Genomic DNA, 25,072 nt, shown 5'->3' on the forward strand with positions numbered 1-25,072 from the left:
GATTTTAACTTTTATTACAGTGAGATGTAAAGTCGGAAGGCTCTTTCCATACCATGTCTGCATATTTGTAGCAATATATAATAATTTTAGCAAAAAATAATGTTGCATACTATATAGAAAGCATGAAAAACACCTCACCAACCAAAATTACTGAATGAGTCCAGAGTCTGTCATAAGCTTAGCTAAAATGATGTGCGCTCTTAGAGCAGAGAAATGGTCCAGGGTGCGGGTTGACGTATATGGGCCACCATCCTGACCAACACTTTTCAATCAGTTTTCTTACCTCCCAAGTTCCAAGCCCCAACTAGAGTCGTGTCACATTCTGGTGCTAATGATCACGATCGTATCTTCGTAGGACATAATAAAAACGTTTTATTCCTTATCTACAAAATGAAAGATACAAATAAAGACCAGTTGGCACTAGGCTGGTTCTGTTTCGTTTGCTTGTGGAATCTTGCCATTGAAATCAAGTATGAGTGCACTTTTTAAAGCTTTTTTTCACAATTCTCTTTTTCTCACATTGATTGAAAGGGTTGTCAGTGTCTTTCCGAAAAGTCTCATAGCTTGTGCTCTGAATGAGGGAACCAGGAAAATCTCACTAAAATATGCATGGACATCGTAAATGTGCTGATTGCTTCATAAACAATACATTTTATGTAGATACAGTTGCCAACTAAATGTAGCTGTATTTGATGATGAATTAAGTCCTAAGCAGTTTCCAAAAGCCATTTCTTGAGTAATAAAATACATCTGTACTAATGGTTGGAATTAGGCATGGATATGGTCTCTGAAAGAGTTATTGGAAGACGCAGACAGAAGAGTCATTGATCACTGGAAGACAGTGTGATAGGTGGGACACTGATGAGATTTCATGTATTTAATGGCAAACTTGAGTTCCTTGCTCTTTTTGTCCCACTTGTGGATGGACATGAGCAGTAACTGTTGGTCTACTTTGCGGCCCATGATGAGGAAGTTGCTCCCGAGATTGTCCAGTTGTGAGCAGGGACAGTTTGCTCCATTCTTGATGTATAGTGTGAGCTTCTTTAGGTCTTTCTTCCTCAGTATTCCCATCTTCAGAACCTTCTTCTTCTTTTGTGCTGCGATTAGCTTGCGGTCACCTTTTTCCTTTTTCACCTCTTTAATCTTCATCTTGATTGCTGTAGATAAAATTTAGAAAGAAAGAAACTTAGAATTCCCAAAATATTTTATTTCAGCCACAATTTGACGTAAAATACTTACGTGAAATACCCCTTTAGATTTTTAGTTAATGTTTCAATAGTAACTCAACAAATCCACTTGTTTATTTTTTATAATGTGCTGCTCAGAATTATTTGCCCCCTTTATTGATAAATATGATCAAATATGGCTGTAAAAAAATAATCTGCATTGTTTATCTTTTTGATATTTCATAAAAAATAAAAATAAATAAATAAATAAATAAATGAATGAATGAATAAATAAATAAATAAATAAATAATTGAAAGTGTGGTGAAAAATCACGTCTCCCTTTTCCAAGATAACAGTCTTCTCCTATAATGCCTGATGAGTTTGGGAAACAAAAAACTGACAATGATATATATATATATATATATATATATATATATATATATATATATTATTTAAATTTTCAATTTTTATAATTTTTTATAAACTTTTATAATTTTTTATTTTACACTTTTTATACATTTTTATAAAATATATATATATATATATATATATATATATACAGTATATATATATATATATATATATATATATATATATATATATATATATATATATATATTTGCATAACAACTACCGGTTTGGAAAAACATTAGGGTGAGTAAATAATGACAGAATTTTCATTAACGAGCGAACTATCTCTTTAAAATCACCAAGGAAAGACCAGAAAGACCCTTTGGAAAAAAGATCTGGGCACTAACTTTATCCATTGGAAAACATGGGAAATCTTCTCATTGGACCCTTGTTCACACTCCGGCTCTCCCATATATTTTTGCTGTCTCAAGCAACAAGACCTTTCACGACGAGCACACAGGAAGAACCAAGGCTATCCAGAGCGCCGGAATAGTTTACACCTCCCCGGAGGAGCATCATTTAAACATGGACGGCACTAATTGCTCTCACCCGGGAGAGGACTGAGAGTGGAACGGAAAGTTTTAAAGACAGATGTGAAAAGTGAACACACTTTCAGTAGCCTGTCCACATAAGCTATAAAGCCATCCTCTTTTGGATGTTTTTATTTTTATTTTTTTATTACTTTATTTATTTATTTTTTATTATTATTATTGTTATTTTTTATTTTTTATTTTCACCCAAACCATTACTCTGGAAGTCTGTTTTTTTTTTTTGTGTGTGTGTGTTTTTGTGGAGAATTTCAAGTTTGTCTTAAGATGACATTTCAGATGAATGTGTGAACCAAAAACTACACGAAAGCATAAAAGGGGTCAAAATGACCCATACTGGAATTAATGTTTGATAGATTGTATCAAAACAAAAAGTGTCCTATTAATGAAATAATTAACATAATTGATGTTGAGCAAATGTTTTAATATATCAAACCTATTGTCCACTTTTACTATTTTTAAAATGCAGTTGTATGTTTTCTAAGAAACATAATTTAGAGCTACTGTAAAATCTTTGCAGAAAGAGACAAGAAAATTTTCTACTTCTAAGCATAACTTTTGGGCAGAGATTGCAACTCTTCCTTTGTTTAGGCCTCCAGCTGTCATTTCTCTACTATTTCCGAATTTGTATTTTGTTAGGATCTACATTTGACAATGTCATGACAGTTAAAAAGTTTGCATATGTATATTATGAATAAATCATTATCAAGCATGTAGGTGTGTACTATGAATGCGATCTGCATCGGCCATCATTTTAATCGCTCGTTTCAAATACTGCTTTTAACCCATTTTGCTAGATATAAACAACACTGGTCCAGAAACACTTCCTGTTTCAGTTTGTAACTGTTTTCTTTATTTCACATGTAAAGAAAACATCATAAAGATGTTGTTTAACTTTTTGATTCAGTTTTACATGTTCTATTGGTTGTATTTTGTCCCTGCTTTTATGTAGTGTTAAAAAACTGAAACAGGAAGTGCTTCTGGACCAGTGTTGTTTACATATTGCAAAATGGTCTATATCAGAGATCTGTGTATTCAGCTTGGTGTCTAAAGCAAATTATTGGCTCACCGCAAAAAAAAAAAAAAAATCACGACAGTAATCCACAAATTTTCGAGAAAATACATATTGATTAAAATATTATCAAAAATACTGTTGAGTCTAAATTCCCCTTTATGCACTCTTAGCGGCATAGTGATGTGTGGTGTAGTGGTATTGACTTTTATAATTCCTTTAAGAATTCATGGAATATCATAGAATATAATTAAAAATATAAAATATAAAATATGAAAAATATAAAATATGAAAATTCATGGAATATAATTATACTGTTATATATTTTTTTTTATTTTTTTTTTCCCTGAATTTGCACTGCTCTTGTACAGAAATATCAGCTTCCATCTCCACAAGTTTGGATCAGGTCTGGTTTCTCCTTTAGGAACTATAAAGAAGCAAGCCTGCTTAAAAAAAAAAAAAAAAAAAAAAAACACTTTCAAAGTTATCCATATTCCCATGTTCTCTTGTTTCTAAGTTACATTTTAAAACATTTTGAAAGTAGTTATCTGTAATTGATGCTATAAAACAGAACTCATCCAAACGTGCTGAGAGCACATTAATCAGTGACAACATTTGTCCTGCATCTTCAGTGTGAGCTAGGCTCCTTGTCTACTATCATAAACATTCATGCATCTCTGGAAGGGCAGGAATGTTTAAATGGTTTCACTGATAACTGTTTCAGTTCACTTGCATTGAGATATTTGGTGTTGGCATAAATATTAATTGAGGTCCTATAAGATTTCTGGAAGAATCAAATATCAGAAAAAAAAAATCCAATTAAAAAGAGTGTGTATGATGAATGTGTAATACCACAGTCACTGAAAAAAAAATGAATAGGCCAATACTCAATCTGAGAGAATGAGGGAAGGAAAGATCGGAAGAAAATGTGAGTATGCCACAATTATAAGAAGTATTATTGAATGTGGTTGCAAGGCCAGTGCAATATGGTTGCATACATATTGTGGGTAGTTGCCTGCGTGTTTAGGATGGTTGATAGAGCATTGTATGGTGGTTTCTTAGTGGTCCAAGTCAAAAGTGCCAAGTTTATAAATAATTTCTAAATGATGGTGTGGGTACCTCGTTTAGGTCCATGTCAGTACACAATTTGAAGGCTCCCAGAGCCACAGTGTTTATTTACACTTTTTGAAGAAATCAGCTTTCAAATAACATTGTCTCTCTTTGCATATCAGATAGATTTAATATTTTTTAAGTGATTTTGCTAAACCACAAAACCATACAGCTAACATACCTAACTGTAGTACAGCTACACATGGCGTTTTTCTCTCTGATTCAGGTGATCGCTCACGGCCCATAATGCTTGTGAGGAGTGAACACGCCTGGGCAATATCGTGGTGACAAGCTGAAACCACAAGAGCTGCTTTAAATTGCTGGCAGTAGGTCTGACAGAAGATGAAGTAAGGCAATGAGGAAAAGCAATACCCTGAGTATTTGCAGCCTTCTTTCAAAAATTCTGAAACCAAAATGTATATGTCCATAAGGCTTTGGGACTTTTTATCAATAAAGAATGTTGTGTTTAAAATATTCTGAATGGCAAGTAGCATCTAAAACAACAATGCACATTATGATTTTACAATAATTTCTACAATATTTTTAATTGAACTGCATCAACTTTTTAGCCTAGCCAGTGAAAACTATTAATATGGCAAACCAACATAGACATTGAAGTAATTCTGAAATATAGACCCTTTAAATAATTAGCCAATCCATGATAATGCTGTGATTATTGTTGGATTAACTCAAAACTTCAAATTGCAGAGAGAACTCTTGCAATGAAAAAATCCCCTTCGATATGACACTTCTTTGCGTAACACTTCTGAGAATGGAACTGGTCCAATCCTATTGGTGTTGCATTATGACGTAGAGTCTCACAAGCTTTCACTCTTCAGCAAGTGTGAAACGTCTATTTGGTGTTGTTTGTCTTAAAGGGTTAGTTCACCTAAAAATGAAAATTATGTCAGTATTTACTCACCCTCATGCTGTTCCAAACCTCTATGTGTTTATTTGTTCTGCTGAACATAAAGGAAGATATTTGGAAGAATGTTTTAATCAAACAGATCTCATTCCCCATTGACTACCATAGTATGTGTTTTTTTCCTACTACGGTAGTCAATGGGTAATGAGATTTGTTTGATTAAAACATTCTTCCAAATATCTTCCTTTGTGTTCAGCAGAACAAATAAACACATAGAGGTTACATAGATCATTTTCATTTATGGGTGAACTAACCCTTTAAATATTATATAAAAATCAAAAGAGACGGCAAGCAAGCAGTTTCATCAGTGTGTGCACCCCTGCCCCCGTTATGTTAAGGGTGGGGACACACACGAGATGTGTGTTTACTGTTTGCGAGCGCAGCACGAGGGGGCTGCTTGCGGCCACTGTGAAGCACTACCCATCAGAGTACTGCGTTCCCGCCTGGCTATATTTGATGAAGCCGTCCAGGCTCGTGCTCCCCATGGTTCGGGTCCCGCGTCCACCGAGGTGGCATGGCAGCTCAGATTGTGGGGCTCGCAGAGAGAGCTAGCAGGTGCGATCGCGACTGCTTTGACACTTTCTTGATCCTCGTCTGATAGCTCGGATCCCCTCCTTCCCCGTGCGGAAGCCCGCCCCGCGGTTCCAAGAATCAAAGAGAAAGAGCTTGCAGGCAATATGTCCCTCGCCGCTCAAGGACCAGGAAGGCTCCCGCCGGTGGGCAGTCTCAGCCATCGTCAAGCTCCTCATAGAGTATAGAGTATGTTCCTAGATCAAAAGCATCAGAATCGGTCTCTGAGGAGGTTCAGGTTCAAGATTCTCACCACTCCCATAATCGTGAAACAAATCAGGTCTGAGGACTGCTTTGTCATCATACGTAGATCTGAAGGACACATACTTCCACATCTCCATCCTTCCCTCTCACAGGAAGTTCCTGAGGTTCTCTTTTGGGAGCAAAGCATACCAGTATCGGGTTCTTCCATTCGGCCTAGCACTCTCCCCTTGAACATTCACCAAGTGCATGGATGCAGCTCTGGCCCCGCTGAGGCTCCAGGGCATCCATGTGCTAAACAACATCAACGAGATGTAATTCATTTTCAGAACTTGGGGTTGACACTCAACTCACTCAACACAAAAAGAGTGTGTTGGCACGGTCATGGTGACCAGGATAAAGCGATCATTGTGAAACATCTTTAGAAAGTGTTAGGGGTCATGGCAGCAGCGTCCACTGTCCACCGATACCCTTTTCTCCGAGGGGAAATCCGTTCCGCATAATAAGGGTTACAAGCAGATGCCAGATCAATGTGGAAGAAACCTTGGTTTCTGTCCCAAAGGCCTGCGTTGGGAGTGTCATGTCGCCAGAAAGCCGGTTCGACAGGCACATCCCTCACATGCTGGAGCGCGGTCACGGATGGCCACTTTACAAGAGGTTCTGCCACCAGCATTTTTCCTGGCACATAAACTGCCTAGAGATGTTGGCGGTCTTCAGGGGTCTCAGGAGCTTCCTCCCAGACCTTAAAGGTCACCATGTTCTTGTGAGAACAGATAACAGGTCAGTGGTGTCCTATTTAAACCATCAAGGGGATCTGAGATTGCACCCTCTATGCAGACTGGCGAATCAGATTCTCCTCTGGTCCCAAGGGAAACTGTTGTATCTCAGAGAAGAGACTTCACCCGGACATGGTGGAATTGATATGTGAGATACAACATTTAAAACCTCATTCGAACCTCATACTCGGGCCGGCCCCATTGAGTATGGTTCTTAGATATAATATTGCTCTTGGACGCCCTCCATGAGAGATCCCTATCAGGAGGGCTCTGCTGACACAAGCAGAGGGCTCTATATTCCACCCTCGCCCAGAGCTGTTGAAGCTTTGGGTCTGGCTCCTAAGGGGGCACAGTACCTAATAATAATAATAATACGTTTTATTTAAATAGCGCCTTTCCAGAGCTCAAGGACGCTTTACAAAAAACAAGCAACAATAAAGGCAATAGACAAAGACAGCAAACAAACCAACAATAGGTAGACGAGAGTGTAAAAAATGTAGTACAACTTAAGAATTATGACATTCAGAAAACAAGTGTGTTTTGAGCATGGATTTGAATTCAGAAATAGTGATAACAGAGCAGATTGATCGGGGAAGAGAGTTCAAAATTTTTTGGTGCAACAACACTGAATGATCTACCCCCCATAGAAGCCAGGTGATGCCGAGGCACGACGAGAAGGCTGGAGTCAGTGGATTGTAGTGAGCGAGTCAGGGTGTAGGGGTGGAGCCGGTTACAGATATAGGAGAGACCGGCCATGCAAAAATTTAAAAGTGAGAAGGAGAATTTTGAATTCAATACGGTAAGCCAAAGGAAGCCAGTGAAGATCATGCAAAATTGGGGTGAGAGGCTGGCCTGTCGGCTGGAGTAGTAGAGACTATACTAAGCTCTAGAGGTCGCTCCACGAGGAAATTGTACGACCTAAAATGGAATGTTTCCCTGTTTGGTGTAGAAAGGGTGAGGTTGACCCAGTTAACTGTTCCTTCAAGATCGCTTCCCTGCTGGTCTTAACCCATCTACACTCAAGGTTTATATGGCTGCCATTGTGGCTTCCCACACTCCTCTGAGTGATGGGCCTCTGGGAAGACATCAACTGGTGGTACGTTTCCCACCCGGACCTCGGTTCTCTGAGGATTAGTTAAGGCCCCCTTTGAACCACTGGAGTTGGCTGAGGCTCAGAACCTGTCACTTAGGGTGATCTTTCTCCATGCCATTACTTCTCTTAAGATAGTAGGAGATCTCTAGGCCCTCTCCATATCACATCAGTGCCTGGAGTTTGCTCCTGGGAGAGTTAAGGCCATCTTGCACCCTAGACCAGGCTAAGTCCCGAAGTTGCTGTCTAATTTGGTGAGGTTGACAGTTCTACAGGCATTTCATTCCCCATCTCATGTGATGGCGGAGGAGGGCAGTCTTTATCTGCTCTGCCCTGTTAGAGCGCTTGACTTATATTTTCAGAGATCTTCTCAGAGAAGAAAGGCGGATCAGTTGCTTTCCGCATCCAAGCAGACCATCAATAACTGGTTCAGGCTATTTCCCTGGCCTATCAGGTATGCAGTTTGCCTTCACCTTTGGCTGTGAGGGCTCACTCTACCAGAGGCATGGTGTCCCATAGAGACCTCCTTTCAGGGGTACCAATTCATGAGATATGTGATGCGGCTAGCTCGGCCACTCCGCACAAATTCACAAGATTTTATATTCTTGACCTCCTATCGACCTCCTGGTGCACGAGTGCTCTTCACCTAGTTGTGCCTCAGACAGCTTCACACTGGGAAAGGCAGTTGTCATGCGGCATAGTGGGTACTCGTTCCCCAAAGTGTCATATCGACGCAGTTCGAGTTCCCTTGAAAGGGAACGTCCCGGGTCACGACTGTAACCCTTGTTCACTGAGAAAGGGAACGAGACCTGTGTCCCTCTGCCATGCCTCCTTCTGCCTGGGAGGTACTTGCTTCATCACAAAGCTAACGCTGTTGTGTGACAGCATCCCTTTTGTAGCTTCCCGGTGTGCCGTCACACTCTACATCATCATGCAACACAAATAGGATTGGACTAGTTTCATTCATACTTCAGACGCAATACACTAAGTGCTGGTTCCCCAAAGTGTCATATCGATGCAGTTCTCATTCCCTTTCTCAGGGAACAAGGGTTACAGGGTCGATTTGCTGAACTGAAAAAAAAATACTTCAAACTGACCTTCAAGAGACAGTTCACCCCAACATGTAAAATTCTGTTTAAATGTTGTTCTTAACCTGACCTCTATGACTTTCTTTTTCAGAACCCAGATTATGATGTTCAGAGAATGTTAAGTGGAATTGGACCACGATGGACATATTTTTTCTTTAAATATATTTTTCTTGTTTTCAAGAGAAGAAATAAAAAAATCATTCAATATATCCATCCACCCATTTTTAGGAGCATAATCAGGATTTTGCATAAAAATGCTTGAAAAGGCCAGTACATGAAGTTTATAAATGTGTATTTAAAAAAAAACATATACGCTCCATTGAGGCAGATAGATTTCTTTCAAGACGACACGTGCAACACATATTTACATACATAAATATACACAAACATATTTACCGAATAAATCCCACAATTTGCAACAAAAAACTCCCATGACTTTGCAGTTGAAGTGATTGGATAACTGGACTAACCAGCGGATCAGTTTCATGGCACAGCATCTTAAATGTTGGTTTGATCATTCTGAAATCCCTGAGCCAATGTCTGTCATAAAACTTATTTGCTTTAATTGCCTCCCAGAAGAGTCTCATTGGACTGTGTTTCCAAAAGGTTATATAAAAAGGAGAATGACAAATCAGATATAAACAAAACTAAGCCATTTAAAATCCCCAAACCAAACTTAAAAACAATGGATTTCCTTAGCCGGCTTAGCGCTACATAAAATATTATAATTAATTGTACCCAGAGCCAGTGAATAGACTCTAATGGATAGATTTCTTAGCAGCGATCTGCACATGCACAAACCTAAATCATTTGATATGTGTGCTGCTGTCCAGTATGTGTTGAATACACTGATTACTGTTAGATTGTGGAAACTGGCCATAACATCCAACTAAGATTAATAGAGCACACTATTAAACTTACTATCACAATAAACTTTAAAACACTAGTTAAAAAACAACAAGTTTCAACAATGTGACCAGGTACCAGTAAAATGGAGATCAGGGGAATAAATTAATCAAGCAGTAATATCCTGTCATGCATTATGGTTTCAGTATGTGGAGAATTTTAAGAGCCAGAACTAGAGGATTAAAAAAAAAAAACTTTTTTAACTCTCTTTGTGATGTCTACACTTCATTTTTTGACTTTAATGTATAAAACCTAGAACATACACTCAGGCTACTACTAACAATATTTTCTAGTGTCATCTGTCAAAGTTATCAAGGAAAATACATGCAAATCCAAGAGAAACAGGCCTCACAGCCAAAGATAAGTCAGGCATATGTGTGACTCTACTGTGCTATAATCCTCGGCCCTCTATAGGGAAGGCTTTTCAAATGACTTTTAACCTTGAAACTCTTTTATTCAATGCCAGAGACTCATTCTAGAGATTCACATTTGACAGATCAATGGACCTCTAGTCAGAATACATCACTTTTATATGAACCATAAAAAAAATCCCAAACTATTAGAACAGGAATCATCCAGCACCATTTAAAACTGCATGTCAATTCCATATGAACTCATGTATGTGACCCTTGCACTGAAAACAGGTCACTTTGCTGCATGTTTGTGGTCTTTTGCATATTATTTATGTGGAATTTGATATGTTTCAAACTGCATTCAACTTCTCTAATTTGAAAATATGGGTAACAGCCAATATGGGTGCACTAATAAATGAGCATTAATTCATGCTCAACTAATGCACAGATAAGAATGAGTTAATGCATAACTCATGAAGAACTAAACCATTAATTAATAATTACTGCATCAGGAACTAATAAAGATTCTATATGATCAATAGATTAAACAATACATGAATTTCTATTAATTCAATGTGTAATTGTGTATTAATTCCTTAATAACACTTTGTATTAACTAATAGTGTAAATTAATGTGTTAATTACCACAATTAGTCAAAGTTATGCACTTCAACTTCCAGTTGTCTGCTTTGATTAATCATTAGCTAATCATTTGCAAAGGTATCATTATGTTATGACTTTACTTGTTGAGGCACATCATTATTAACCAACCTTATTAACCCTACAGACTCTTAATTAGTTCCTAATGTGGTAATCATTAATGAATAGCTTAGATAATCACTAGTTACACATTAATTCAGTATTATCTGTGCATTAGTGCAACCGTATTGTAAAGTGTTACCAAAATATGTTTTAATACGTTTCATTTTATCTTTCCTTCTATAATTTAATGATAAAGCACGATGGGATGTTTAACAAAAGTAAAGTCAACTCTGAATGACATTTTAGTTTCATTTAATAAGTTCCCCGAGCCAGTTTATTTCATGTCTACAGTATTTTAGTACGATACTGAGTTACCTGAGGCTGGTTTAGTACAACATTAGTCTAATTTGTCATGATTCTGCCATCATCTTCTTGATTTTTCCTAGTCTTAGCAGGATCATGACAGACCCATGTTTTATGTGTAAGCACATGGCCATTTGTTTGGGCTGTGTGCTTGCATTGTCTCGTCACCAAACTCCGCCCCCTCGTACCCTTGTTTAGTCTTCATTAATTAATCTGTGTCATCTGTTATGTCTTTATTAGTCTCCCTTTATCATCCCCTTGTGTTTGCTGTCCTGTGTCAGTTCATTGTGAAACCTGCTGTGATTTTACACTCTGTGAATCCTGCCTGTGTTTGCTATAGTTGCGTGTGAGTCATTGCTAAATATTTCCTGTTAGTATCTTGTCATGTTCTGTGAAGATCCTGTTAGTGTATTTGCTGTTAGTTAGCCTCTAGCCTTCTGTCCAAGTCTTAGTCTATTTAGTCATCCTCTGCCTTGTCTTGTTTACCCCATCGTGGGCATTATTTTCCCCTTTTTGTTGTCAATAAATCGTGTATTTAGTGTACTCTGTCTGCGCCTGGGTTCTTCTTCCTCAACGTCATAACAGAATGAACCGACGAACAAAGAACCCAGCAGACAGCATGTCCTCTTTTATTGAGCACAACCCGGATGACCTTGCACATTGGTGGCTGAGGACTATTTCTGATGCAAGTAATGGCAAGCTGCCGATTCCTTCCCAGGGAAAGCGGTCCCTGAGGGAGTATGCCCAGGTTGCAAACGAGAAGAGGCTTTTCCTACCTGATATCCTCCTCAACCGCTACTTCATTGCGGGTCTCAATGCTTCTCCACCCCTGGCTGAATGGGAGCGGCTGGTCGTCTACCCGTTTGGTGAGATGGTGGATTGTTTGTCACGGAGGGAGTCACAGGGTTCCACCTTGTCGTCACCATCACCCAAGCTGTCAGTGATCCCAGAGGGTTGTGTCCTGGCTGTGGTTACCCAGGGGAATCAAGCTGGCTCCACTTCCAATCCCGAGGCATCAGCGTTACCCGAAAGTCTCCTCGGCAAGCGAGGGAGACGGACCTCATGGGAGTCCATCAGAATCCTCTGCGACGGAAATAGCCCTGTCTGAGACTGTCCTCCATGCCCCAGTCACAGCTCCTGTTGAGCTTCCCCAACCAGTCACTAGTCAATGGCATCTGCTCCACTGCCAAGGAGAAAGAAGAGAAGGAAGGGAGCCTCCAATCCTCTGTCTGTCCCACAGCCCACTACTGCAAATGCTGTCCCAGAGCCCGCTACTGCAAGCACCGTCCCTGAGCCCGCTCCAGCAGGCGCCATCCCTGAGCCCGCTCCAGTAGGCGCCGTCCATTAGCCCGCTACAGCCGAAGGTACTGCTCCTGAGTCTACAGTCATGAGTGCTGCAGAGAGGGAAGCGGCCGATTTCAGCTGCTGAAGCTGTTTTACGCTCAGTTTCAGCTAATCAAGAGATGCCGGTCATTTTGCTGCAAGAACCCTTTCCGAGTACTTGTCACGTCTTGTCAAAATCCTAGAAGTCCCTGTTAGTCCTGTCTTGTCCCCAGACCCCGTGCCTAGAGCTGCAGAGAGCGCTGCTCCCGAGTCTGCGTTAGAGAGTGCGGTTTCAAAGTCTACTGCAGAGAACGATGTGACCTAGTCTGCTATGGAGAGCACTGGTTCTGAAGCTGCTTCTGAGAGCCCAGCATTGCCTCTCACCTCTCCCCGGCAACCTGCAACATCCCCAGTCATGTGTCCTGTTGTGTCCCCTGCTGTTCCCCCAGTCTGGTTTCCTGTTTCTTCACCCTCTGTGCCCACGTGCGTTTCCCCGGTCACCCCTGTCACCACCTCACCCCGGACTGTTTCCCGTAAGACTGTGCCTCATGTGTCCCCATCCAAGTCTGCCCGGATTCCTCGCCCTTAGCCCTCGTCCTGAAAGCCCAAGACCCCCAGTCCACCCATCCACCCTGGACTATCCCCCATGAATTCCCCCCCCCCCCCCCCCCAAATGGAAGCCGCTCCTTAAGGTGGGGGTTCGGTCATGATTTTGCCATCATCTTCTTGATTTTTCCTAGTCCTTGTCTCGTCACCGAACTCCGCCCCCTTGTTACCCTTGTTTAGTCTTCATTAATTAATCTGTGTCGCCTGTTATGTTTTCATTAGTCTCCCTTTATCATCCCCTTGTGTTTGCTGTCCTGTGTTGGTTCATTGTGAAACCTGCTGTGATGTTACACACCATCCTGCCTGTGTTTGCTATAGTTGCGTGTGAGTCATTGCTAAATATTCCCTGTTAGTATCTTGTCATGTTCTGTGAAGATCCTGTTAGTGTATTTGCTTTTAGTTAGCGTCTAGTCTTCTGTCCAAGTCTTAGTCTATTTAGTTATCCTCTGCCTTGTCTTGTTTACCCCATCGTGGGCATTATTTTACCCTTTTTGTTGTCAATAAATCGTGTGTTTAGTGTACTCTGTCTGCACCTGGGTTCTCCTTCCTCAACTTCATAACATAATTAGATCTGGGCAGCACCCAGATCTAATATAGATCTATATATCTATCTATATATCTATATATATATATATATATATATATATATATATTGATGCCCATGTCTACACATACAAAGATATCAATATATAAATTGCATTGAGTTGCTATATACATATTTGCACAGTATATTTAATGAGGTGCATAACAGAGCAACCTCATGTTGTATCTGTTTTTTCTCATGATGTCACATTTATGTTCACCCTAAATATTACAGTGGCCACTTTCCCATACAAGCAAACCGCAGGCTTCTCATAATTTTTTTTCATTACAATTTTCGACCATTATGAAGAGATCACAACTCTAGAGTTATTTAAGTTGTCAAATGTGATGTGATGTTTTAATAAAAGTTAATATCTTACCAAAATCACTGGCGCAGTAGTGCTCCATTATGGTGTCTGATTTCAATTCGTTGTCACAGGGTGGACACACTTTTGAAACTACAGGGTAAAAAAGGAAAGATGGTTAAAATTAGTGTCTCATAAAGAACCATTAAACATAAATGTAGCCATTAACAATAAATATATATTTTTTCCTATGTGTTGCCATCTCTGTTTGAAATCTGCAATTGCAGTCACAGAATGCAGAATGCAGAATTATCAACTTTACGTGAGTTATACTTCAACACCCTCGACACAGCACAGCGTGGATGAACACAATGTTTGAGGACAGTGTACAGCAGTCAGTCACCGCACCAGTGGGGGTACTGGCATTCAGAATCACAGATTATTCTTTTTGGAGGTATGATCAACATTATAATTTTCACCAGAAAATGTCATCTGAACTAGTAAGAAACATCCACTTTTGTTCTGGTTCTGACATTGCAGTAAATCGCGCTGATTAAATCCAAGAATCGCTTATAAGTTGTCATAAGTTGCAAATTATCCACAAGTTTCCGAGGGGCGCTCCTGTAAAAAATAAAGTGGGTGAAACTTCCGGTGAGGCGGCGGAAATAGCATTCCAATGGTATTTTGTGTGTTAGATTTAGCGAAGAGGCTAGCTATTTTTCGGAGAATTATTTTACTATTTAAAGACGCAAATCTTTATGAGAGATGTCCCAGATAGCAAACTGACATTGAATCAACGTGGAAACTACGTCCCTCATGACATTGAAACAACGTTGATTTTGCTCATCGAATTAACGTTGAACCAACGTCAGACGCGGCATTCTTCAAAGCTAAATGAAAATCGAAAATTGGTTTGCTTTCATAACGTTGAAACAACGCGTTGATTTCAAGTTGATTTTCCGTTAGTTTTGAAAGAATGACGCGTCTGACGTTGGTTCAACGTTAATTCGATGAGCAAAACAATGTCAGATCAACGTTGTTTCGATGTCATATTTCCACGTTGATTCAATGTCAGTTTGCTATCTGGGGTCGTTACTGAGCTCAGGGACAACATGTGCTGTTCGCGGTTGTATGTATAACCGGACTAAACTAATTCAGTGGCTTAAACGTGATTGTTTTAAACATGAGCTGAAAACGAAATCAGAGTGATCCTGCCAGAGCCCGTCTCTGATCCTGCCAGCGACTGTAGTTTCCATCACCTCCCAAAAGATGACGAATTTTCCTGTGTACATTTGTTTAAATTCTTAATATTCTATAAACTCTATCAGCATGTGATTGGCTGTTTGCTACTGATGTTTAACCTAAACTCAGTATCAAAGCCTGTGTTGACAGAAAACTTTGAATAAACTCCAAAGCACAATGACTAAGTGTGTATTTTTTATTTTAATTGTTTGTCAGCTCGCACAACTGTCTGTCACCATGCCTTGATGATAATTGATTATTAATAATGTTATTATAATACTCCCAATCAACTACTGCGGAGGGTAAAGGTACTGTTATTTCACCCTTTTTAATTTCGTTGAGGTTGTGTTCCCACCTTAGCTAGTTTGGATCGCTATAACTTGAATGACTGTCAACTGTTGAATGAACGAGTGTCAAGCATGCCAAGTTGCGCTTTGTTTACTTCGAACCAGAAGTCGCGCCCACTTTTGACGCAAGGCCTCATGGGGCGTAGGAAACTTGTGGATACTTTGTTCTCAAATTGTTAATGTTGACAACATAAGCAAGCATTGCGTGACTACATGTTATGCCCTTCCGATATGTATCCTTGTTTTCGCATGGGCCCGGTTGCAGTCTCTTTTTTTCTGTAAATTGTAACTTGTATTGGTGTTCATTGATGAGATAATCTGTCATCTGAGGTCAGTGGCAATGATACAGTAAGTTTAGTGAAAGATTCAGTGCAGTCAGTTAATCACATGGGACTCAAACAAACAAATAAAGGGTGGGAATGATCCGTATTTACTAAAATGATTGGTTTGGTCAAATTAAAGTCTCATGTGATTGTTTATCCTAACAGCTCTAATATGGTGTTTGGTTTAGTGCAGCGAATAGAACTCTGTTTCATTGCAATGCTGGACTCATGTAGGGGCAGCAAGCCAGTGCTAATGGACCTTAATCCACAGTGTTTGAAGCCATGAGAGGGAGAGGTTTGGCAGCTGCTAGTTTTATTTCCTCACAGAGGAAAAGGGAAGTTATAAAACAAGATTAAAACTTTCAGTGGTTCATCACTGTGAAATCACATATATTCAGATAGTGTTTGTACAGTATGCCCTATATATACCTGGACTATGGTCTAAGGAAAAAAAAAAATATATATATATATTTTTGGCCTCTCCACAACAGGATGTGTCTGAATGTCAACCAGAATATTTTACACTCGTAAACGTACAAAGAAAAATGCATGGGTAAGCTTTTAATAGGACACTGTGAAAACATTCTTCTCAGCAGTTTGACAGTGAAAATATTCACTGGAACATGCAAACAGCTGTACATGACCTTGGAACTGATAGTTATTTGCTGATCTTATTTTTAACTGTAGAGATACAGATGTTTATCGTGCCACCTACTGGGGTACTGGGATTCTGTTCAGTGGGCTTAAAGTACTGTATAACACATCCTGTACACATGTACATGTGGGAAAATTAAATTAGTTTTAAACTTAGTTAAAGGGGATCTATTTTTTTTCCCATTTTTACAAGATGTAATATAAATATCAGATGTCCCCAGAATGTGTCTGTAAAGTTTTGGATTAAAATTCCCCACAGATCATTTATTATAGCATGTTGAAATGGTAGTTTTTGAGGTAGGGCAAAGATATGCTGTTTCTGTGCATGTATCTTTAAATGCAAATGAGTTTCTGCTCCCTTAATGGCCAGGTGTTTCTCCCTCCTATCTGATTCGAGGTCTAGATAAAATTGGAATTTCTTTGTTGTTTATCCAGTATTCCTGTTATTATTTTATCTTTTGAGTTTAATTAAGAGCTTTCTCATATTCTGTCTAAACATACAGCGCCATCGTTAAAGAATGATGGACTTTTACGTATGCCAGGTGACCTGTGAATGCAAATAAAATAATAAATAAATAAATAAATATAAAAATTTCAAATGTTTCAATTTATTTTTTTCATTTTTCAAATTGATTGAATAACCACGTGCAAGCTTAAAAAAAAAGTTGCAATAAATGGGAGGGACATTGATTTGTCTCCACAGGGCATATTTTCAATTCGCGATTTGAAGGGTAATGGAAACGCAGCTACCTGTAATCTCTTATTATTATTATTATTTTCTTTTTTGAAAGTTGTGAAAAGACTATTGGGGAGTTTTTCTTTTGCTATTTGAGCAAATGGGAACATAAAAAAATATAGTCTCTCATTCACCACTATTGAAGTTTACCCTACTTTAACGGAAAATCCAAGCCAATTTTAATTCTCGTTTTATTTTATTTATTTTTTTTTAAACAATTCCATTGAGATTGGAGATTTATATCAGCTCCATGTCAGCCTTACTCGCTCATTGTAACAACTAATTTGTCACTCCCACACCACACGTCAATGTAGCCAAAACAACTTTTCTCTATTTACGGATATATACGAGTGACGCAAGTACACGATTTCCTGCGAAAGCCATCCCGACAGGTCTAAAACATAAACACTTATAATAGGCTTACCATAGTGAATCAGGGTAAGATGAACACGTTTTGGAAGACGGATTGTTCTAGTATTGACTCTGAATTCTAAATTTTAGAGGTGAGTGTTTTAAAGGAAGTTTTTTATTTTATTTTATTTTTTTATTTTAAAGAACTAAAAGTATTTTTTTTCAGTAAGTGTGTATTAGTTTATTAGAAGGATTTCCAAAGAATCATGTGACACTGATTTCACAATATTACTGAATTACTGTTTTAAAAAATTCAGCCTTGCTGAGCACGAACGACTTCTTTCAGAATTCTTAAAAAATCTTAGACCCCAAAAGACCCCAAATGTTTGAACAGTAGAATATATAATCATTTTGTAAAGATTTTTTATTATTATTAATCAATTTTGGAAGAAATTTTTACCCTATCTTTTCTTTGATGTCTGATAATGGTTCTTTTGACATTCGGCTATAAGTGTCAGGTGCATTATCCAGTTCCAAACTTCTAAACTTCTATCACATCATCAATCTGCTTAACAGAGGAAGAATGCTGGAATTTTTTTTTTTTTTTACAGCTAAAAATATAGAAAGTTGGGGTCTGATGGAACAAACTATGACCAGATTGGCTAAAGCTTGAAGTTCTCCACTTAAATCAACCACACAATGATGTTTGTTATATCTGATCTCTGAGGTGACGAATTTGATTTTGTCATATATTCAGCACAGGTTCTCCCTTGAGCTCACAAAACAAAAGCATCTGTTAACAAGAGCTTACATGGCTCGTCTCCAGACTCCCCCTTCCAGGTTAAAAACCAAGGGTCAGAGTTTATCACCCCAGCCCCAAGCACAGATATAGCGATAGATAATGAGGGGAGGGGTCAAAGTTCACCAGGCTTCAGTGCACAGGTCGTGGGGAGTTGAACCCCTCTGTACATTTTAACCGTCATTTGGTCCCTGAGCAGAAATTCCCATACATTCAGCATTCAGCAGGACGGAGACGTGACGTTGATGGTGACTTGTACACACTGAGCGTGCTGTGGAGGAAACTTTTGTTTCGTACTCGCAGGCCGTCGTGAGCTGCATACTTGAAGCTGAAATGTCGTATTTGCACAGCAGAGCGATTTATTCTGTTTTGCAGGGTGGCTTGCTGGCAGGATGCCTGGTAGAAACTGAGCCAAAGCATGTGTCAGGAGACCGAGCGAGGGTAATTCTGCAAACCGAGTTTCTGCAAGAAGTGCCAATTCAGAGATTGAGTGATATCAGAGCAATACTTTTTTTGTAATCTATTCTCTTAAATTTCCTGTTGAATACTCTCGTGTGTTCGTTGAAACATGTGTAAGGACTCAACAGAACTGCTTCTGAAAGAATTATTTTTCATGAGCAAGAGTGCTTTAGATCTAAAACAGTTTCTGCATTGTAAAGGTTTTTGTCAGGTAACCTAAAAATGGGGTTCATTTGGTAACATCAGTTGTTTATTAGTCCAGTGTACTGACGAAAAAATGATGACCTACAAGTTATGTAACCTGTACTCGGATTGATATTATTTTGTGGGTAAAACTTGAATAGAGCCAATTAAGTTATTGATTCTATAGGGTCAAATTGGCTGTCTGTCCATCTTAGTTTTTTTATTTTTGTTGACAGATTTTTGTTTTAAGTGGCCACACAAAAAAATACAAATTGTCACAAAGGCTCTATCTCAAACCACACACACACACACACACACACACACACACATATATATATATATATACATATTATATTATTATGTATGCTACCTTTAAAAATCCACACACACCACACTAGGCTGTTAACAAAATTTTTTAAATTTGACACACAATCTATGGTTGGATCTATAATCTATATAGTGTGACAACATGCCCCACTATGCTGTCACAAAAATAACAGATTTTTTTTTTTTTTTCTGTGCAGTAATGATGAAGTAATGATACAGTAATGATACAGAAATTAAAGTTGAAAAATATACCTACATTGAGACAATTAGCACTGGTCACTCATTATTATTCATTTAAACTACTTGAAATAAGATCTCATATTTAATAAGACAAGAAACTTGTAAGTGATGCAATCTGCCACTAAGACCTTCCCACAGTTTGTCATCATGGATATAAATGTAGTTTTTTTAAGTCCTCACAGTTAAGACTCCAGGTATTTCTGTATTCGAGTGAATTCTGCATCGCTGACTTTCTGCATCACAGTTTATGGAGAAAATGCTCTGTTTAAACTATGCACAGGTTATAACTTTATGGCTCATTTTGACCCATGAAGTTATGAGTAGTAACACTTTGGACATAAAACATTAATCAGAATGAAAAACTGCTGAGATTTAAGTCTGTTTAAATGTGCAGTGAGCAGAGACAGAGACAGGTTTACATATCTCCCCAAGCCGCCCCTAAGGCAACAGCGCCTCTGGATTCAACAGAACTCTGCAAACAATGGATTACACATTCACTCTAATCTGAGCTGGTAGATTTGTTTTTATCTTGTTCATTTTTACGTTTAGCCTAATTAATTGTCTCTTTTCTGATCTATTCTTTAAATAAAACGAGACCCTAAAAATCAAAAGCAGCAAAACAAATTATTTTCAAACAGGTTTCACAGACACTCTCCCTCTCTGCCATTGGTCAGCTAACAAATAGCCCTGCCCCAAACTGCTGAACAAATGCATTTGGGTGAACCTGATTTCACCATCAACATCTTTATTGATCTTGGAATGATTCCAATCAACCAATCAGATTAAAGGGATAGGTTAACAGCAGCCCTATTTTAACGATCTAAGGGCATGGTCTAAAGTGGAGAGCACAATTGCACTTAGAATCCACTTTTGCTAGTTTAACTATGGGAAAATGGTCTAAAAGGGTTGCCTCTATTCTCTTAATGCAATGGTAATAGGTGTGTATAAGCCATAGTGGGTGTGTTTTGGGTGTTACGTGCAAAAAAAAAAAAAAAATCAGATTATAATTACCATACCATTCCTCGCGCCATGGCGGATTACTATTTACATGGTACATTTTGCAAGCGGAAAGACTGAACGCTTCTCCAGAGAGCAAGCGGATCTGCTCATGCTTGAGGTTAAAGTGCAAGCAGACCATCTATATCCGGATTGCACCATATCTCTATGTGCACAATATTAATCTTTTACATCGTAATCCTATTATTTTTAATATTTGGAGTTTGTGTGCCGCTGGGCATCCCTGTTTGTGTAATAAGCAGAGTGTGCATTGTGGATGCGCCTATAGGTGCACATTACTAACGTCCTCTTTAAATAACAAAAAAATAATATTGCACTATTGACTTTAGACCATGTTTCAGTTGGTCAATGGTGCAGTCTATTTCAGTTGCCTCAAAATAGTTATGTGCCAGCAATACGCCTGAACACCGGCTGAAACTAGCAAAACACACTTGTTGCATGTAGCTGCATTGCATGATAGGGTTCAATGTCAAGTTTTGGCTAACAACAAGATTTAGAGGCTTCTACACACCAATCATACTCATTTCCCTCTGGTTTTATGGGTGTTATGGGTTGGTTTAGGGGTAAGAATAGGGTTAGGACTATGTTTTTGGACAGGAATGTTGTTCCTGATTCAACAAATGATGTTGATCCACATGTCTTGTTTGACAAAATCATGATGACCACATAGTTGTCTCTGCATATTAAACTGGGATGAGAGAAAATATTTTAACAATTAAAGTATTTGTATTCAGGTTTAAATTCATAAACTTTATAATCTAACTTTAACTTTAACATTTAACTTTATAATCACTGATTTTATGCGGTAAATATGTCATAAAACAGGAAGTAAGCTGGATTTTTCAGAGGGGACAATAAAAAAGGGTTCTTGTTTAGGCTATTTGTCTGTTAAGAACAAGACTTCTATTTGTAGAATGTATCTCTAGAAACAGCCCATCAAACATGTCTGTGGCTCTCGCTGTGAACGGGCCCCGTCCCAAGATTTCACCTCAAACCATAGGGGAAAAAAAACAGCTCTTCATGTCCCTGTGTGCCGGAGCTGACGGCTGCAGGCTGGAGCGACTTGTCGTGTCAAACGAGGGTTTGTGCTGTCATGTTATCTCTAGAGTCCTGTTTCACGTCGATGTGCGCGCTCACCAAAACACACATCGCTGTAAACGCTTGCCCGTGAGCTACTTTCCCATCCAGCTGAGATGCAGAGAGCTTTTTACTTAGTTCTGCTAGTTTTCAAACTCTCAGTATCATGTAATTTCAGAGCAGCTATGGCTGTAATTGATATTGTCTCGAAGGTCCCACTCTTGCTCTGCCTGCTCTTGAGTTTGCTGCAATTTTAAGGAGCTTATTTTTCTAACAGAAGCCAAGCTACTTAATTCTGAAGTATGAAAACAGTATTGTGGAGTCACATTTTTTTCCAAAAGCCTCTTTTTTTCCTTCTTTGAGAACATTGTAATTCATCAAATCTTAGCAGTGAAAAGAGAATGTGTGTGCATGTTTACCACTGTAAATGAATATATATATATATATATATATATATATATATATATATATATATATATATAGCTAACCCAAACATCTCATCTTACCCCTATTAGAAAAAAAAAATATTCAAATGAAAAAATAAAAAATATGTTTGAATCAGATTTACATTTCAGGATGTTCCCAAAAATAGGTTAAGTAAATATAGGTTTTCTATTCCACACATTTTTGAATGAAAATAATCATTAGACACCATTTGGTAATAGTCCTTGTTTTATGTTATTTATTTATTTATTTTAATATATCATATTTAAATAAAAGGAAAGCTGTATTGTACAGTACGTGATTCATTTTGAACACAGCATACAGTAATGCATTTATATATTTCTTTATGTTTTGTATAGAGACTTGTCATTTGTGCATCACTTGTTGCATTAGATTAGTATGAGTTCTTTTTGTTTTAATTAAATTAAAATCTTTTGATCATCTATTGTCCTGTAAATATGGTTTAACACCATCCTCAAACCGAGCATTAACTACACTCCTGGCTATTTCTCTTCACTTGTCCTTCCTATTTCTATCACAATAGTCCTTCTCGTTTCAGTCAGACAAAGTAGTGTACAACTTTCCAGACTAATTAGTGATCCAAAGAGTTTGTCTGCCTGGCTAATTGGAAACCTAAATGCACGATTAAACAAAGAGGCATTGCGCAGCAGGAACGCTCCTCTCCACATTCCACATGAGATGTTTGCTTTAGATAGTGAAAGGTTTTTGTCCTTCCAAGAGCTTTTTCCTAATTTTACTTTCTCCAGAGCTCTAGGCTAAACAAAGCAAGGGGAAATCCACCAATGGACCTTATTGTATAGATCTATGGAGACTTAGTGATTATAATTTTTGTACTTTTTAAGCAAAAGTTACAATATAAGCAAAATATGCTTATAGGTTATCACTTATAAAAACAATTAGTTCTGTTTTAAAAAAAATGCATGCATCTCTCGTGAAATTATTTATTTATTTATTTTGTTTTTAAAGTTGATTTTTAGTTGATTTTTGCCAAATTTTACTTTACAGGTTCTGGATTGTCACATCTGTATTGCATTCATTTCCACTGTAAAATCATTTTGGATTTTACAGTCATCTTTATATCAAAAGCCACAGTGTTCTTGCGGGTCCTACCTGGAGTCTGAGTGGCGTGACCCGCCGAGAACTGCATGGGAATGCACAGATCGTTGTCGATGGGGAACTTTTCGCACTGTAGCATCTCTGGCCAGGGAAAGCCGTAGGTCTCCATGACTGGGGCGCAGCTGTCACGCACCGCCTCGCACAGAGACCTGCATGGGTAGATGGGCCTGTCCAGGCATACTGGAGCAAAAAGGGAGCAGAGGAACACCTGCGTGTCAGCGTGGCATCGCTTTGCCAGTAGTGGCACCCAGCTGCCCGCCTGCTGCTTGACCTCAGGCATGGTCTCGTGGTCCAGCAGGTTGGGCAGACGCATCTTTTTATAGCCCACGTTGTAGCAGAGCCGCAGGTCGGTTGGGATATCCACACACTGTGGCTGCTTGGCATAGAAGCGGCCGTTGTGGAAATTGTCCGATTGCCAGCTGTAGTAGTCGTACTCCTCTGCCGAAGCAGCTGAGGTGAGCAGAACCAACGCCAGGGTCACAGCCTGGGTCAGAGACACCTGCCTCTTCTGCTCTGCCATCCTCCTAAAGCTCTGCTGTAATTCAGAAGGGGAATGGGGGGAAGCAGATCAAAAAGAAGAATTTTAATCCTTTTTGTTGTGTTTGAGAAGAAAAAAAAAGACTGGGTTTGCGCTGGGTTTTCCCTCCTTCTCGTCTCTGGTTGTCCGGGAGTTTGTTAGAAACTCCTGCTTGCAGGCAATAGTGGAAGATCTCAGAGCTGAGCTCTTTTCTAGCTTGACTCAAGTGCACCTAGTGTATAAAAAGACAGTGGACTCAGGGCCCTATGAGCTGACAACCCCTGAGTAAGCTTGCCCACCCACCTCCTACTGGTTTCCCCTGTCCACCATAAGCCCCACCCCCTCCAAGCAACAGCCAACTGCTGCTCAGTGGGCGGCACCCCTGTAGCCCACCCCCCTCGCAGACACTTCTACAGGCAGACCACGCGCTGTCCTGCAGCACAATGCATGCGTGGAGTGTGCTGGGCTCATTCAATTTCTCTTTAGCTATGAGGACACACAGATTTTCCACACATAGCATCAGCCCCAGCCTTTCACATTCTACTTTATTAGGAAATAATCAGAAGGCAGAAAAAAAAGATTCATCTACAGGTGGTCAGGGCATTCGGGATGTGCTGTTTGAGATATGCTAATGTTGCCGCTGGATGTGAATAGAAACTGGATTTCTCTATGTCTCCTTATATCATTTGCTGTCACACTGTGGGGCCCAAAATTCAACCCATAACAGCCACCCAGCAGCAGGGGGCCGCACTGCTATATTACAGCCGCCCAAATTGAGAAGCTTTCCTGACAGATCTTTATCTGTTAACACTTATCAAGATTTATACATATTGTGAGGGTGCATTTTGTTTTGCTTTTCTTTTAGTGTTTGTATCTATCTATCTCTCTATCTATCTATCTATCTATCTATCCATCTATCTATCTATCTATCTATCTATCTATCTATCTATCTATCTATCTATCTATCTATCTATCTATCTATCTATCATCTATGAATCTATCTGATTAAACCAACACTATCTCACGACCAATTCGTACGAATTCGACGCATGATTAAAAAGTGGCTAATTCGTACTAATTCGTACGACCTCACTCGTACTAATTCGTACGATTTGTCTAAACCCACGTGATGGTTAGGTTTAGGGGCGGGGTAAGGGGTAGGTCATTCGTACGAATTCATG

The 25,072-nt window shown here is 39.0% G+C and overlaps 1 protein-coding gene across 1 annotated transcript; it reads right to left on the bottom strand.

Moving 5' to 3' along the window:
- Positions 1 to 348: 348 nt before the first annotated feature.
- Positions 349 to 24,169, bottom strand: sfrp5 (secreted frizzled-related protein 5). The gene is made up of 3 exons (XM_039657148.2): positions 23,369 to 24,169; positions 14,114 to 14,191; positions 349 to 1,157 (listed from the first exon to the last, which is right to left on the bottom strand). The coding sequence occupies exons 1-3, from the start codon at positions 23,892 to 23,894 to the stop codon at positions 829 to 831; spliced, it is 933 nt and encodes a 310-aa protein (XP_039513082.1). The 5' UTR covers positions 23,895 to 24,169; the 3' UTR covers positions 349 to 828.
- Positions 24,170 to 25,072: the final 903 nt, after the last annotated feature.

This window comes from Pimephales promelas, chromosome 11 (genome assembly GCF_988280905.1).
Source record: "Pimephales promelas chromosome 11, fPimPro1.hap1.1, whole genome shotgun sequence".
NCBI lineage: Eukaryota > Metazoa > Chordata > Actinopteri > Cypriniformes > Leuciscidae > Pimephales > Pimephales promelas.